The sequence below is a fragment of the Pundamilia nyererei genome, unplaced genomic scaffold (assembly GCF_000239375.1).
Source record: "Pundamilia nyererei isolate P.nyererei 1_Seehausen unplaced genomic scaffold, PunNye1.0 scaffold00268, whole genome shotgun sequence".
NCBI classification, from domain to species: domain Eukaryota; kingdom Metazoa; phylum Chordata; class Actinopteri; order Cichliformes; family Cichlidae; genus Pundamilia; species Pundamilia nyererei.
In genome coordinates this window covers 296,139-311,120 of record NW_005187669.1, presented here as the reverse complement: position 1 = coordinate 311,120, position 14,982 = coordinate 296,139, and the positions used below count along the sequence as shown (strand labels likewise).

General features: G+C 44.6%; 1 protein-coding gene across 1 annotated transcript in view; it reads right to left on the bottom strand.

Annotated features, from left to right (window-relative positions):
- tnxbb (tenascin XBb) overlaps positions 1-14,982 on the bottom strand; it is a 50,838-nt gene that overhangs the window by 2,990 nt on the left and 32,866 nt on the right. Inside the window, exons 7-18 of the mRNA XM_013915197.1 lie at positions 12,794-12,947; positions 11,757-12,026; positions 7,394-10,375; positions 5,482-5,604; positions 4,789-4,932; positions 2,812-2,931; positions 2,492-2,641; positions 2,276-2,418; positions 1,394-1,526; positions 1,162-1,313; positions 861-957; positions 451-606 (exon numbers count right to left, since the gene is read on the bottom strand). Coding sequence (XP_013770651.1) covers positions 451-606; positions 861-957; positions 1,162-1,313; positions 1,394-1,526; positions 2,276-2,418; positions 2,492-2,641; positions 2,812-2,931; positions 4,789-4,932; positions 5,482-5,604; positions 7,394-10,375; positions 11,757-12,026; positions 12,794-12,947 — 4,624 coding nt within the window. The remainder of the gene's footprint in view (positions 1-450; positions 607-860; positions 958-1,161; positions 1,314-1,393; positions 1,527-2,275; positions 2,419-2,491; positions 2,642-2,811; positions 2,932-4,788; positions 4,933-5,481; positions 5,605-7,393; positions 10,376-11,756; positions 12,027-12,793; positions 12,948-14,982) is intronic.

Sequence of the window (14,982 nt, the reverse complement as noted above, 5' to 3'; positions counted from 1 at the left end):
ATGCATACTGCTCCGACGTGCTAACGTTCTGAGGTGAGTTACGGCTTGTTGCAAGTTTTGTGAGGTGCTTTCGTGATATTTAATGGATCGGATTACATTTTTTATTTTTCTCCGATATCCGATCCAGTAATTTAGGTCAGTATCGGACCGATACCGATACGTAATATCGGAGCGGTCTATCTCTACTCTGATGATACACGACCGTCCAGCAGGTTTCAGTCTGAAGTGTCCCAGACCAAGGAGGCCAGGAGTGCAGGCAGGGGCATGCTTTTAGGGGCCTTGCCCCCCAGTCTGGACATTACAGTAGGACAGAGGTGACCTTGGTGTGATGGCTTTTTCTGACTGAATGAGACCCAGGCAGATCAGGATGTTCAGAGCAAACATCTGAACCTGAATCGAGCTCGGCGGTGCTGAAAACCTTTGATCACCTGTTCCAGGTTCCCGTGTTACCTGCGGTGCCGCTGTATCCTCCCACAGTCAGTTTGTAGTTCCTCTTGGCCACCTCGAACGTCGAGTACTGAGCGAACACCGACTCGTCGCCGTCTCGCAGGTCGACCCGCAGGCTCATCCTGCTCATCGCTGTGAGGTTGTGGATACTCGCGAGTCCTGAAGGGGCGAGTTTATCGGGTTTTATTACAGGAAACAAAATAAACAACAGACATACTGAACAGAAAAATGAGAAAAGGCTGGGATGAGAATGTCTGTCATTCCAGTTAAACTGGCGCTGTGCTCAAATCTGCTGCTTTAACTGCTCTCTGTGGAAGCTGCATCTGCCATCCGTGTTTCCAAATATGTTTCCTCACCACACGGAGCCTGGTCCTGTGCAGATTTGTACTCAGATATTAAAAAGCATCTCTCACCGAGCCAAAACTCTCCATTCACGTCCCCGAATCCTTCCACGTACTCGTTCCAGCGTCTGAAAAAATTCTCGGAGCCATCCTTCCTCCGCTGGAAGACCTGCACACAGGAAGCCAAACACCCGAGACCTGCTCAGTGCAGGCGGCGCTGACACGAGGCTGCCTTTGAAAGCGAGCCGGTCTCCATCGAGTCCCATAAACGTGCTTTATAAATACTGCTGGACTATATTGGAAGTGTTTTATTAGTAATTAAATTAGGCAAACACACGTAAAGTAAAGACGACTCTGTGGTGTGAGTTTATACCGTCCAGCCGCCACCGTCTGTCTCCATGTCGCAGGAAACTGTCACTGGCGTCCCGTGTCTGCCTTGAGGGAAAATCTCTGCCTCGCCTGAAGTCACGATGCCGTTCAGCAGCTCCTGAGAGCAGTCAGTGGGGAACGGGTACCGCAGGGTACCTGAGGAGGAGCAAGACGGAGGGTGAGGGTGGGAGGAAATCTCGAACAACAACAGCACTGACGAAGGCTCGAAGAAGTACCGGTGGTGAATTCTGTGGAGATGGCGGACGTGTACTGTCCTCCTCCTTCGGCCTGGAGCTGCAGCGTATACGTGGATCCAGGATGGAGTCCAGTCAGGTTGTACTGCGTTAACGAGCCGTCCACAATGACCTCCTGCCGCCGGTACAAACGGAAATCAGGCCTCACGAATGTCTGAGATACGCACGCTATTATAAACATCAGGTCAAAATAAACAGGAACGTCTCAGCCACGTTTTCCTTTGACGGTTGGTGAGAAACAACCATCAAATTCAACATCTGCTGATATTCACGAATAAATAAATAATAAAATGAGTCTGAGGTTCTCTTTAAGGTGGTCGCCATGTACACATCTGGATCTCTTTAAGTTTAAACTCCACAAGGAAGCTCAGTGTTCACACATCTGGGAGTTTTCCCAGGTGTTCACCACCACCAGCGTCTAGACTCCAGGGTCCTGCTAATCCCTATCACTGCTGCGATTCTGGAGTCTGCAATAACAATAACTCGAGTTTTCCTTCTAATGATTGATCTTTATATGACTGAAGATTCAGCAGTTCTTTGGCCATCGACACAATCGTCACTCCACACCTGTACAAGTGTAAGTAGTGTGAACGTCCACAGAGTGACCCAAAAGAAGCAGCTGTGCTGGAAACAGTCCAGATGTGCACACGGTGAGGACAAGAGGACTCAGCAAATTTAACAAATATGTTATTCGATTTTCTTTGGTTCAAAGAGGCGATGCTAAGCCGGACGATTGTGTTCTCAGAAGTTAAATCACAGAAAAATCATAGGAGGAGGCGTAAAAAGAACATCAGCCTCGCTTCCTGTCGTGACTTGAACTCGAGTCACTGACTAATCAGGAAATCATTTTTAAAACTTGCTCACCTTCATTTCTTTGTCTTTAGCCTGATAGCTCAGTCTGTAGTTACCAACGGGCTTTGATGGAGGTTTCCATGACAACGTGGCAGTGCGTGGAGTCACGTTGCTCGCCTGGAGGTCTTGTGGGCCTTCCCCAACTTTCCCCGAGCCTGGAGAGGAACACTGATGAGGTTCGTGTTTGTTCAGGTCACAAACCAAACTACAGACAAAGGTGGTGCTGACCGCCGGTGGTGGTGAAGCTGGTGGTGGCCGGCGAGCTCTCCCGGCTGCCCAGCTGGCTGGTTACAGTGACGGTGTAGGTGGTGGATCCCTCCAGGCCGCTGAGCTGCTGCTCGGCTGCGTTTCCGGACACCGTGACCTTCACCTCTGAACCTACACAAGCAAACTGCCTCATTCAAAACGATGATCAGACTGGACGCTTTCGTCAAACACGTAGGAGTAGCAACGAGGAGCCGTGGGTGAATTTAAGACACGCAAGAGAAACTGACATGATGCAGACATGATGAGTTTGCATTAACAGTGAGATGAGTCAGGCTGCTCACCTGTGCCCGCGCCGTACACGATGGAATACTTATCAACGGCTGCCAGCGCTGGACGCCACAATAACAAGGCGGTGGAGTCGGTGACGTTTACGGCACGCAGGTGTGTCGGCGGGTCGGGCACTGAGAGACACATAAAGGTAATAATGGTTACGAAAAGAATCATGACCGCCCATCATGACCTTTCTCCCATCACAACCTCCCATCTTGACCTCCCGCTCCACAATTATAACAGCAACATTTCAGCTATATCGGTTCAACTTGAAGTTCAGTGCAGTAAACATCACGGCCACGGTGAAGAAAGTAAAATGCCAGTTAACCAACTAACGATTAAAATAAATCTGTATTGTAATACTGAAGTTTTTACTCTATATTCATGATTTAAAAGCCTAAAAGTAAAAGTGAAATGAATACTTCTATAATTCTCCTGAAGTTTCTCTCTCAGTTTTCCACTCCAGAGGACACACGCCCCAGTCTGATAATCACCAAATACATACTACAACAACAACAACAACAACAACAACAACAACTACAACAACAACAACCTTTATTTATAGAGCACATTTAAAAACCAACGGCATGCCAAAGTGCTTAACATAAAACAAATGAACACTTAAGTATAATCAAAGTCATAAAAACAAAAAATAAAAGTGTAAAATTATGTTCACAGGAAAAAGCCACTAACAGAAAAAAGTATAACTATAGCGCGATATAACTATGCCATCAAAACACAATGGCGATATGACATGCACAGTGCAAATAAAAGCATGATAGGAAAATTAATAGAATAAATCACTGCAAACAAGGCCAGCATTTCACCGGTAGAAAAAGCAAGATTAAACAAATACGTTTTAAGCCGTGATTTAAAAGATTGAATAGAGTCAGACGCCCGGATGCCAATCGGAAGGTTGTTCCACAACTGTGGTGCAGCCAGAGCAAACGCTCAATCACCTCTAGACTTCAGCCGAGATCTAGGCTGCACCAGCAGTAACTGTGAGGATGATCTTAAAGCCCTAGCAGGAACATATGAGCTTAGGAGTTCCTTAAGATAGCTCGGTGCTATGTTGTTAGTGATTTTAAAAGTAAACAGCAGAATTTTAAATTGGATATTTCACAGGCAACCAGTGCAAATCAGCCAGGACGGGAGTAATGTGGGCAAACTTCCTAGTTTTGGTTAGAATGCGTGCAGCAGCATTTTGGACTGTCTGTAATCTATGAAGGAGGGCAGAGTGGAGTCCAAAATAGAGTGAATTGCAGTAATCCAGCCTCGAAGTTACAAAGGCATGGATGAGCTTTTCCAGGTCTTTATGTGGGATATACTGCCTGGCCTTAGAAATAAGGCGGAGTTGGTAAAAACTGGATCTAACAACAGCAGACACTTGTTTATCAAGTTTAAAAGAGCTGTCAAGTAACACGCCCACATTCCTAACAGTGTCGGAAAAGGAACTAGTGAGAAAACCAAAAGCATCACGAAGTTTGGCACGGAGAACGTTACTGCCAAAGACCACAATTTCAGCTTTCTTATCATTGAGGATAAGAGTGTTTGCCAGGAGCCATTGCTTGACCTCACTGAAGTTTGTGGACTGATCACCAGTGAAATATGCAAAGATGAGAAAAAGCCTCCAGTTTCCCCGTGAGACTGTGTTTAGGATGGGAATCATCTGAACTGCCTTCTCTGCTCTTTGAAATAACACAGACGACTGGAATAAATCCAGCACGAGTCTCCTCAGACGAAGCATAAAAACCGTGCAGCTCATTTCCAGGTCAGCACCTGCTGCACACACTACCAAGCTACCAGTTCTCATATAGAAGCAAAATCATGTAAAATTAATTGTTTTTAGTTCTTCAGTGTAAAAAAAGCACAAAAAATGGAAAACATGAAACTGTTTAAAGAAACCATGTGTGGATTCAATTATGAACTTTTACAACAGTGTGTCATCTCAGGCTGAGATAAACAGTGAACAACAGCGCGTGACTCACGCGTCATGACAAAGTCTTTCACTGGATCGCTCTCGTCCAGTCCGAGGGTGGAGATGACGGTGACCTCGTAAGAAGAACCAGGTGAGAGCTTGGATAAACCCACAGTGGAGTCCTTTGAGTCCAGAGACACCGACACCGGCTCGCCTGCATGCACAAACACAGGATTAGTTATTTATTCATGTAATCCTAATAGACGTTTGCATGTAATAAAAAGTTTTATTTTCCATAAAGTCTTGCACCAAATCATCAGTCGCCTCAAGGTGCTTTAAATTATACGGCAAGGATCTAACAATCACACAGAGGAAACAATGTTATTGAACTGAACCAAACCTCTGATGGAACAGACGTCTTTACTCATCAGCTGTGACCTCGCTCCCTGATCTAGAAACTGGACCTTTGCTTACGTCAGGGGTGGGCAATCTCAGTCCACGAGGGCCGGTGTCCTGCAGGTTTAGATCTCACCTTGGGTCAACACACCTGAATCACATGATTCGTTCGTTACCAGGCCTCTGGAGAACTTCAGGACATGTTGAGGAGCTAATTTAGCCATTTAAATCAGCTGTGTTGGATCAGGGACACATCTAAAACCTGCAGGGACACCGGCCCTCGAGGCCTGGAGTTGCCCACCCCTGGCTTACGTAAATATTCACTAGCCAATAAGAAATGAAGCACAATAGGAATCCAGGCTCTCACCATCCTCTGCATGGGTATATGTGACTTTGAAACCGCTGACGGGACTCTTTGGTTTGGTCCACGACACCGTCACAGAGTTTTCCGTCACCTTACTGAAGACTATGTTAGAGGGAGGCTCGGGTCCTAGAGGGCAGATCGAATATAACAAGAGAGGGGGGGTAAACGAAAGGCAGGAAGGGAAGTGGAGGGAAAAACATCAATAAAAGACAAAAACAAGCAGCAGAAATACAAAAATTCCACAAAGAGAAAGAAAAAATAATAACTGGGTTTGTGAAAAACACTGAAGTAGAGTGAAAAGAGTCATGAGTGAAAACAGTGTGCACAGTATTATTTATTCATCCACACATTTGCTATTAGTGCTCCAATGGGTTTCTGTGTATATATGTACAATGCAAACATATATACAGTATACAAATCATATACAGACATATAAAGTAACAATTAAATGCAGATGGCTCCTGGGCAAAGGAGGGAGTGACGACATTTTAACACAGTAGTTAGCTGCTCGGTCTCACCTGAAAATAAAAGGCATGGCAGGAATAAAGGACGTTAAAACAAAGGAAGATAAAGAGACCACTTGACAAGATTATTCAGAGTGAATGAACACAAACACATTAAGATATTAATTTAACTGTTTAGAGCTGGAAGTGAGAACCAGGAAACGATTGGGAGAAGTTAAGATAATTTTCCAAAACTCAGAAGGACTCGGTATCACTCAATAAATGATATTTGTTTTATTTTTTGCACGACTTAAGCTGTATATTACAAAAGAGAATTAGACTATTCTTTGTATTAAAATCTATGCTGTACTGTATAATACTGACAGTATGCATCAGTACTGTACAGCGCTGATTTACCTTAAAATGTTCACATTTACAGATTTACTAATTGATTTACTTTTTCGTTTTTAAATGCGAAAAGTTAAAACAGACCGAAAGTAGAGAGACCAGCCGTGGTCTTACCCTGGTTTGGGAGAGAGGTGAAGAGGTGTCAGTGAAGATGGCTGTTAGCTTACCCTGAGTGAGAAAAAACCAGAGTAGCAGTGAATGAAGAGAGTTACGTTGTTACTGATGTCTTTGATGTCAACTTAGTTGATCAACTTGTATCAACAGTGCATCTGAGTGGAGTTCCCCTAGGCTCAATCCTGGGTCCTCTTCTGTTAATCATGCCCAACAGAGTTGGAATGCTGTTTGGTTTCTTGTACATAAAATCTTCCCTAATGTTTGTACAAAGAGAAAAAAACAAAGATTCGCCCTCTTTTTTTGTTTTTTGTAAAGAATTGGTAAATTTTCTGCATGTGGCAGTCTGGTAAGTTCTGCAGGTTGTTTGTTAACCAAGTTAGGCCAGTACAAACTAAGAAGACTATCTGGCAAACAGCTTTGTAAACCCACATCTGAGGGTTGACATCAAATAACTGGATGGACAGGGTGTTGATCTTTATAATGTCATGAATATGAGTATTTGTCATATTCACGAGAGCTGAAGAATGACTGCACAAATATAATATGAACAGAAAACACAAGTTCATGAGAGTTTTTTCAAAATCAGTATGTGTTAATAAGAAAGTGAGTTATACTGAACCACTGTTTGAATGACAAACACAAAGTGATGAATGTGGAACTGTAAATCACAAGCTTACAGTCTTCAAGAGCGCCACAGCATCCGAGCTCTTGAAACCACGATGGAGGAAGCATTTAGTGGGTAAGCACACATTTCTAGTCACATTTAAGACGAGTGATTATTAGTTATTAGCACTTGAATGAACAGTCTTCTGAATGATCCAAGACTGACGCGGGTACAAGATCAAAAAGAAAGAATCGAGCCGTCTGAACGAGACTTGACAACACTGACAGTAATTTTGAAGCTTTGCACAGTAGAAATTCATCTTTTCTACTGTTACAATAGCTTGTACCTGTACTGATGACAAGCTTGTGCAGTCTGGACAGAACGCCAGGGCCCTTTCCCAGTAAGGTCAAGGTGTACTCGGGCTGTGGGGGCAGATCCTCAAACCGGAAGGACCGAGCTGAACCAGGAAGGACTTTTTTGAAGGTTTTTTCATTTTCTGTTGGTTTTACTATTGTTTTGCTTTGGATTTTTGGGGCATGAGTTACAAGGCTTCCAGGCACTCTGTTCTCATCTTCACTACCTACATTTTGGGAAATGGTGTCCCTGTTAGGCGTGTGATTCGTCTTCTCTTCTTCCCTGCCTCCCTCTTTGCCAGAATCGTGGTAGTCATGCTCTTTTTCTTTTGGCTCTGTGTCCTCCTCTTTTCCGTCTTTTCTCGTCACAACAAAGTTTTTGTACTTGCCTTCAGGTGAGTCCCATATCAATGTGAATCCATCAGTGGTCTGGTTTATGACTTCCACAAAGTCCAAAGGTTCCCTTAAGACTCCAGACGAAGAAAGATCTGACGTAGGATTTGTCTGCTTAGTTTTACTTTCAAATGTTTGTGGGTTCTCACTCTTTTGGCTACCCCCGGTGTAGTGTCTAATGTGGGTGTGATGCTGTGCTGGAACAGTTTTTGCTGCTGGTTGTCTTATTGGAAATGTGACTGAGCTGGAGGGTCTTGAATTTGGGAAATGTTGTTTTGTTGGTCTGCCTTGAATTCCAGTCCCATTGCTTTTGCCAGGATTTCCGTTGTCATTTATTTCTTGCAGCTTTGAATCAGTACTGCTAATATCTTCTTCTCTCCCCACAGCTCTGTCTCCAGTTCCTAGATTCTCAGTCTGTGATCGGACATTGGTTTGACCATCTATCTGGTCAGCTGCAGTATCTTGATTTCCTTCTCTAATTGGAATTTGATGCGTAGGGTGTCGGACATTCTGGCGAGTTAATATGCTTCCCAGTTGGCCAGTTTGATTTCCAGTGCTGCCTGCATTTACCTCTTTGTTTGGGAAATACTTGTGAGGAGGATAGTTATACGGACGTTGAGGTACTCTTTGGGTTCCGTTTTTTAAACGTCTTGCATATAGTTGGCGAGAGATATAGCCCAGTTTGGTATTTGGGCGATGGAAGGAAGACATTCCTCTTCCTCTGAGTGTCCGATTAAACTCAGTGGCTGAACTTGTGGAGGAGATTCTTGTCCCAAGTCCACCATCATCTGCATCTCTCACAGGCCCTTTGGGAAGAGAAGGGGCTGACGTAGCTGTTAACTCATTGGAAACCACCTGCTCTTTGCGTGGCTCTGTTTCACGGTTCAAAGGTCCAATACGACGAGTTTGATTCTGAAAAGGTCCCCCTTTTAGAAAACGGCAATTCTTGAATGGAGGACAGCGATTTGCTATCCTTTGTCTTTCTATCTGCACATTTTTTTGGTTTTGCTCGACTCCAGATAAGTCAGGTGTACCTGTCCCATTTTTTAACCCAGTTGTATCCTTCACTGGTACACTTGCCTTAACAGAGGATGATTCCTCAGAAGCAGATATAGATGGTAAAGACAACAGTTCGCTCGTCGGCCGATGTTTGTTCTCTGCTGTCATTTCAGGACTAAGGTTCATACGATGGGAGGGGAGACGGAATCTAGAATTTATATGGGTTTTGTTCTGAAAAGGTCCAAACTTTGCATATGGACGGCGTCTGATTCCATATTTAGGAGTGTTCATTCGAGGTACCCCACCTTCTGGTGGTGGTTTTCTATCTGTGGGTGGTGCAGGCGCAGAGATACTTCTGCTGCTTTCACTTAGCTCATTGCTTGAATGTGAATCAAATTTATCAGATCTGGAAGGGGATGATGATGTTGTTGGAAGGGACAATGATGTGGATGGAGGTGGTGACAGTAAAGATGAAGGTGATGATGGAATTAAAGACATTTGCGAGGACGATGAACCTGCCGTTGATCCATCGGAACCAGGTGAAGGTGGGGATGGTGAGGATAAAGGTGATGGTGGTGCAGCTGGAGAGTGTGATGTCCTTGAGGCTGATGAATGCGATGATGATTGTGACTCTGAGGATGTTGAAGAGGATGAGAGCGATGGCAGTGGCTTCAGTCCTCTCAAAATCTGTTTCCCAATTATGTCTGCATTGACTGAGAGGTTTGATGATTTTGACAGGTGAACAGAAAATGTTGAGATGTTCATACTATCAAAAGTGTCTTTCAAAAGTTTATGTAAAGGATCTGGTTTATAATCAAGGTCTGGCTCTGCAGAAGGCGGTGAACCCAGGTCTGGACTTTTCTCTACCATGCCAGCATGCTCAGCCCCCCTACACCCATTGCCTCTATCTTTTAAGGGGAGTCTCGAATGTGTCACTTTGATTTTATTTAGACATTTCTTCTCTTGGCTTTGAACGGTCCCACTTGGTTCTGGAGAAACGAGACCAGTGTCATTTCCATGGCCTGCAATGCCAACATGCGGTGGCCCTTTTAAGTCAGCAGCAGCCGCTGATTCCTCTGAGCTACTTTGGATCTTTGTTTCTGAATCTGTTCCAGGCAGCATAGCTTTATTTTTATCAACTCTGTCAGAGCTGGATGCCTCTATACTTGGGTCTGACACAGACTGTCTGATGATGGGGACACCTGGTTTAAGGTTTTTCTTCTCCAAGACTTTTTTAAAAGGTCTCCTTCTGGGCACAACTCTTGTTGCATTGAAATGCGGTTGCTTCCTTGGCAATATGGACTTTCCGATGGGTTTGGGGCTGGTGCCATTTATTGAAAACATTTTATTGACCAGAGGTTTAGTTCTGGCAATTATTATAGGAGTTGAGGAGTCTTTGTCCTTGCTCACATCTTCTGTCTTCTCACGCTGGTCAAATATTTGTCCCTCGGCTGATGGGTTCAAGTCTTGGTGTATGCTGCTAACATCTTGGTTAGGTGCTAGGGAGGCCTGGGTAGTCAAAGTGGACTCTTTGGAAATATATGGAGGGGAAGCTGCCGTGGGAAATCTTGGTAATATCGTTCCTAAGGATGTAAAGGCAGTGAGTATTTGGATTAAGTGTTAAGATCATCATAATATGCCCTTAATACTGAAGAAGTCACACCTAACAAAGAAAGAAAAGCAGGGTTGTTAACCATTATTGTTCCTTTAAGGAAACCTGATTTACAACAGTTTGCCAGCCCGAGCAAACCATAACTCAGGTCAGCAGCATCCATGTTCAACCTGCAAGGAGAATATCATAATGTCATTATTGTTTTCCTCGGACAAACCTGTTCGTATCACTGTTGAGAAAGAAATATAACGACTGAGGTTAGAGGCAGATAAAAGTACGTTTTCTTCTTGAGGGTCGGGGGAGGACATCGACTAACGTGTTTTATATGACGTAATTCATTGAATGATGAGGTGTCGGGACACAAAGGCTCACTTAGCCGAACAAAAGCTGTTATGGCCCGAGCATAGCCTGGAAAAGAAATCTTTGAACAACAACGACCTGGATTCCTTCCTTTTATTTCTCTCTCTTATCAAATTTCTAACTTTTTACTCAGCAGTGAGTCATTTCAGACTAACTTTGGGGTGATAACTAACCAGAGGCTCTTATTAAAGCCAGACGTAACAAGTCCTGCTGTGAAGCCTCAAGGTGAGGATTTTATCTTGGGTTTTTGTGAACATACAGCACAACAGAAACGGTGAACACTCGTATGGATGCACAGAGTCATACGTGGTCATGCATGTTCTGCTTTAGCTTGTTTTTTGACTGTAAAGTTGCAAACATCATACTGCACTTTATTAAATTAATCAATCAGGCCAAAGCATCATTTTCTGAGACTTTAACCGGACTTATTTTTCTTAAACTATAGGAGAATCCTCCGTCTGTCCTTTAGAAAGCTGTGAGGTAGCTCTGCATTTACTGTTCAGACCAGAAACGTTATATACACTTCATAGTTCTAACTAACATTGTTGACCACAAATTTCATATAAAATGCTTAACAAGCAGTAACCTTCAGTTCCTCTAACATCCATGTGAACTGGACCTCTCGACTGCTGTTGGAGACTCGTGGAGCATTTGTAATGCAATTATCTGATAAATATGTTTGGCTTACTGTCAAACTGTACTAAACACTGGAATTGCTATTAAATGTAGTAGTCGACCAGCCAAGAATTTAATTCCTTTTACGTTATTTTTTAGCTCCTTAGCACTAATTAGCAAGTATCTGACAGTTTATGGATGCAGCTTACAAACAAAGCTAGTGAGCATTAGCTAAATATGATTTAAATGAGGTCACTTCTGACATATAAAGTTGAGGCTATCTCCATTATCTACATACAGTCAATGGCGTGAGCTAAGAAAAATGATTTCCAGGACGTTAACCTGAGTGGAAGCAAGCTGTGATTGGCTCTACTCACCGGGGACTACCTGGGTGGTCTCTGGAGCGCTCCTGCTCGTGTCTTTCTCTGCCACGAGCAGGATGTCATACAAACGCCCGGCCTCCAGCCGCTGGATCTGTGCGGAGTTCTGGTCAGCTGGGATGGTCATTTCTTGACTCCTCCCCGCTCCATCATTTGGCGTTACGGTGAGACGGTACCTGTCAATCTCCCCCACTGTCGGCTCCCATTGGACTACCGCAGATGTGGACGACATCTTGACAACTCTGAGGTTGGTGGGACCAGAAATGACTGAAGGTGAAGAAAACAGAGAAGAAAGTCCAGCACACGCCAGGTGAATGTTTTCTTCCAGGTAACATGAAGCCGTCTACCTGTTCCTGTTTACCCCCCTGGCTTGGATCGATACACTTCCACTCGGTTTTTGCCTTTTCTAAACTCCTGCAGACTGAATCGTCCTCTTCATCGCCAGCCACCGGGCAGCTTCTCTGCAGCTGCCACAGATTACATCTCCCACAGGAAGGGCAGCGAGAGTGAAATGTTTAAGCTCCTGCTGCCAGTTTGGTGATTTGAGCTGCTCTCAAGTGCCAGTATGCTAGTCAGAGGCTCCTTTCTCTAACTTCAGGCTCTTTCATAAAGCAGGACCAGCGCACAGTTACTTTCTGGTTCAGGTATCAGAGTTGAAGAACATGCCTTTTGTCAGGACATCTGCACACAGTGTGTATTTGGGGAATACTTGGTGTTCTCAGAATGGTTACAACACAAAACGACGTGATAAAACGTAGCTACACCCATCACACCTCCTAAACACCATCACGGTATAACTCCTGTAAACCAGCCAAAGAACTAACACTATTAAGGAGGATAATTCAGTGCAGAGTGACTAAGAAGTACACAAGTTATTCAAAGTCAGTGTAGTCTGTATGACTTTCCTCATTTTTAATGGTTATCTAAGTGTTAAAATCATTTCCATCTGTGGAGGGTGGAAGCGATTGTGGCTTCGATTTAGTAAGAAGAGAAAAGCAGAGGAGTTTCTGACAAAGAAGGAAACAAAACCTCACGTGTCATGAATTCAGCGGTGCTCTCGCCTCCTCTCCTGCCGTCGATCTCTCCCACGATGCCGACTCTGTAATCCTGACCGGCCGCCAGGCCCGTCTGGGTGTAGGTGGTCAGGCCGCCTTCCACCTGCGCAGTTATCTGCTGGTCGCTCTCCTTCTGTCGGGTCAGGACAGACAGAGAACAGTCAGAACTTCCACAGACACGCTGTCAGATGCTTCAGGTGTTCATTTGTCATCCCCGTGTTCCTGCAGACACAAAGCTTTGCATCATAAGATGGATTCTGGGCATCTCCAGCCTTTGAAATCGTTGTTGTATTTGATCAAGTTAGTGTCGTATCACTCGTCAGAGGTCTGCTGCACATGGAAGGCAGGGAGGTACCCGAAAAGACCCAAACAATGCAAGTGGAAATAATCTTCTTTTGAAAATAGTGGCCTGACTGAAGCAAGGTCAGCATGACAACAAAGGCACAAACGAACCACGATGCTGTGTTTCAGTTATTGCTGTAGGTGGACGCCGTACGGCATCTGGCCCACGTAACATTTGGCTGTAACTGAACCCAACGTGGCTTAAGCTATTGGAGTGATGATGATGGTGAGAGAGAGCCTGAGTGGAAACACCACTCTGTCTGTGGGGCTTCCACAATCAAACTTTACTGAAGCAAATGAGAAACAATCAGGAAGCAAATCAGTGACATCGCCGCACGTCTGGAAACGGCTGTTTCTGGTTTGTGCAGCATGTCAGGCTCATTCAGGGGAAACTAACCCTGAGGTTAACCCCTAACCTAAACTAGTGGGAGGACACAACGTAAAGTCTCCGATGTACGAAAAACACAGAAGGAAACACTTCACTTGGGGACATATCTGCCCCTCCCACTCGTGTGCAACCTTATCATAGTAGGAAAATGAGGTTTATGATTTGGAGTTACAGGAAATGAAGGAATTCGAAGAGATTCATGAATATTTCCTCTCTGAGGGTCGTTTCTCATCCAACCGTCTCTGATTTGATGTGTGCGAGTGCACAGGAGCTGCTTCTCTTCAGGTTTGTTGTTGTTTGTTGTTGTTTGTATTGTTTTCATGTGTTTGTAACTCTGTCCTGAATGTTGTTGATAAACCCTGTGACAGACCTGCCCCGCCTCTCGCCCTGTGCTGGGCAGTGACTGAATGAACCTGCAGAGTCAGCGTGAGGCCTGGACTTCATTCATGAAAGTCAGACCATAGATCACAACATTAACATCATGTTGTCGTAAATACGAGTTGTAACTGGGGGCAGATAAAGTTCCTGCTTCTGCTTCACCTTCTTGGCTGAAGCTCGTCTAACAAAGACGCCTCAGTCTCAGCGGCTGCAGGATTTCAGACGACCCTTTGAAAACCTTTAGGTGACGTCAGCGCAGTGATAAGAAATGCATCAGTCCACAGCTCAGAGGGAAAATACCCCAAATTACGACGTCATTCCCATAATTTCCGTCTTTCATCTTTTCTAATTCAGGCTCTTAAGAGAGAATCGAGTCTCTTTGTGTGTCGGAGCCTCAAACTGCCCTCCAATTAAAGGCTGCTGCACTTTTAATGCCTGGATACTATGTTGTAAAGTAAATGGACCACAGCTGGTTGCCATGCTGGTCTCTATGGTGACTTCCTGGCGACGGAGCTCCAGAGGTCATTCTGGATCTGCGTCCTCGATCCAAACACGACATCATTAACATGGAGGCTCCAACAAGTTCACGGTACGCCTAAAACCAGGCCGAGGCTGCGTGGCGTCGCCACGGTGACTAAACCAGCCGCACAGCGACTCTGCTTCTTTACGATTTCATGGTTTTCTCCGATATAAAAATACATCTTTGCGCCGTCCTCTTCTCCGCCTGGGTGTGTCGACGAAGCCTGGACTTTGTTCCCGTTTAAGTCCCAGAATAAGAAAAACCTCAGCATCGGTCAGGAAGCAGAATCAGCAGGTCAAAGCGAGCTCGTGTTAAACCCTGTGCGGCTTTTTTAAACTAACCGTCAGAAATATTTTCCTCATATATTAAAACGTTCTTCCAGGCAGGAAGTTCAGCCTGGTGGATCAGCTGATTTGAGTGTGAACAGCTTGTTTATGTTTTCTACTCTAAAAACAATCCTTGTTTCTATTTTTCTAACATGTTTGATAAAGTAAAACTGCTCTCATGAAGTCACACATGTCTGCACTGACACACACACAC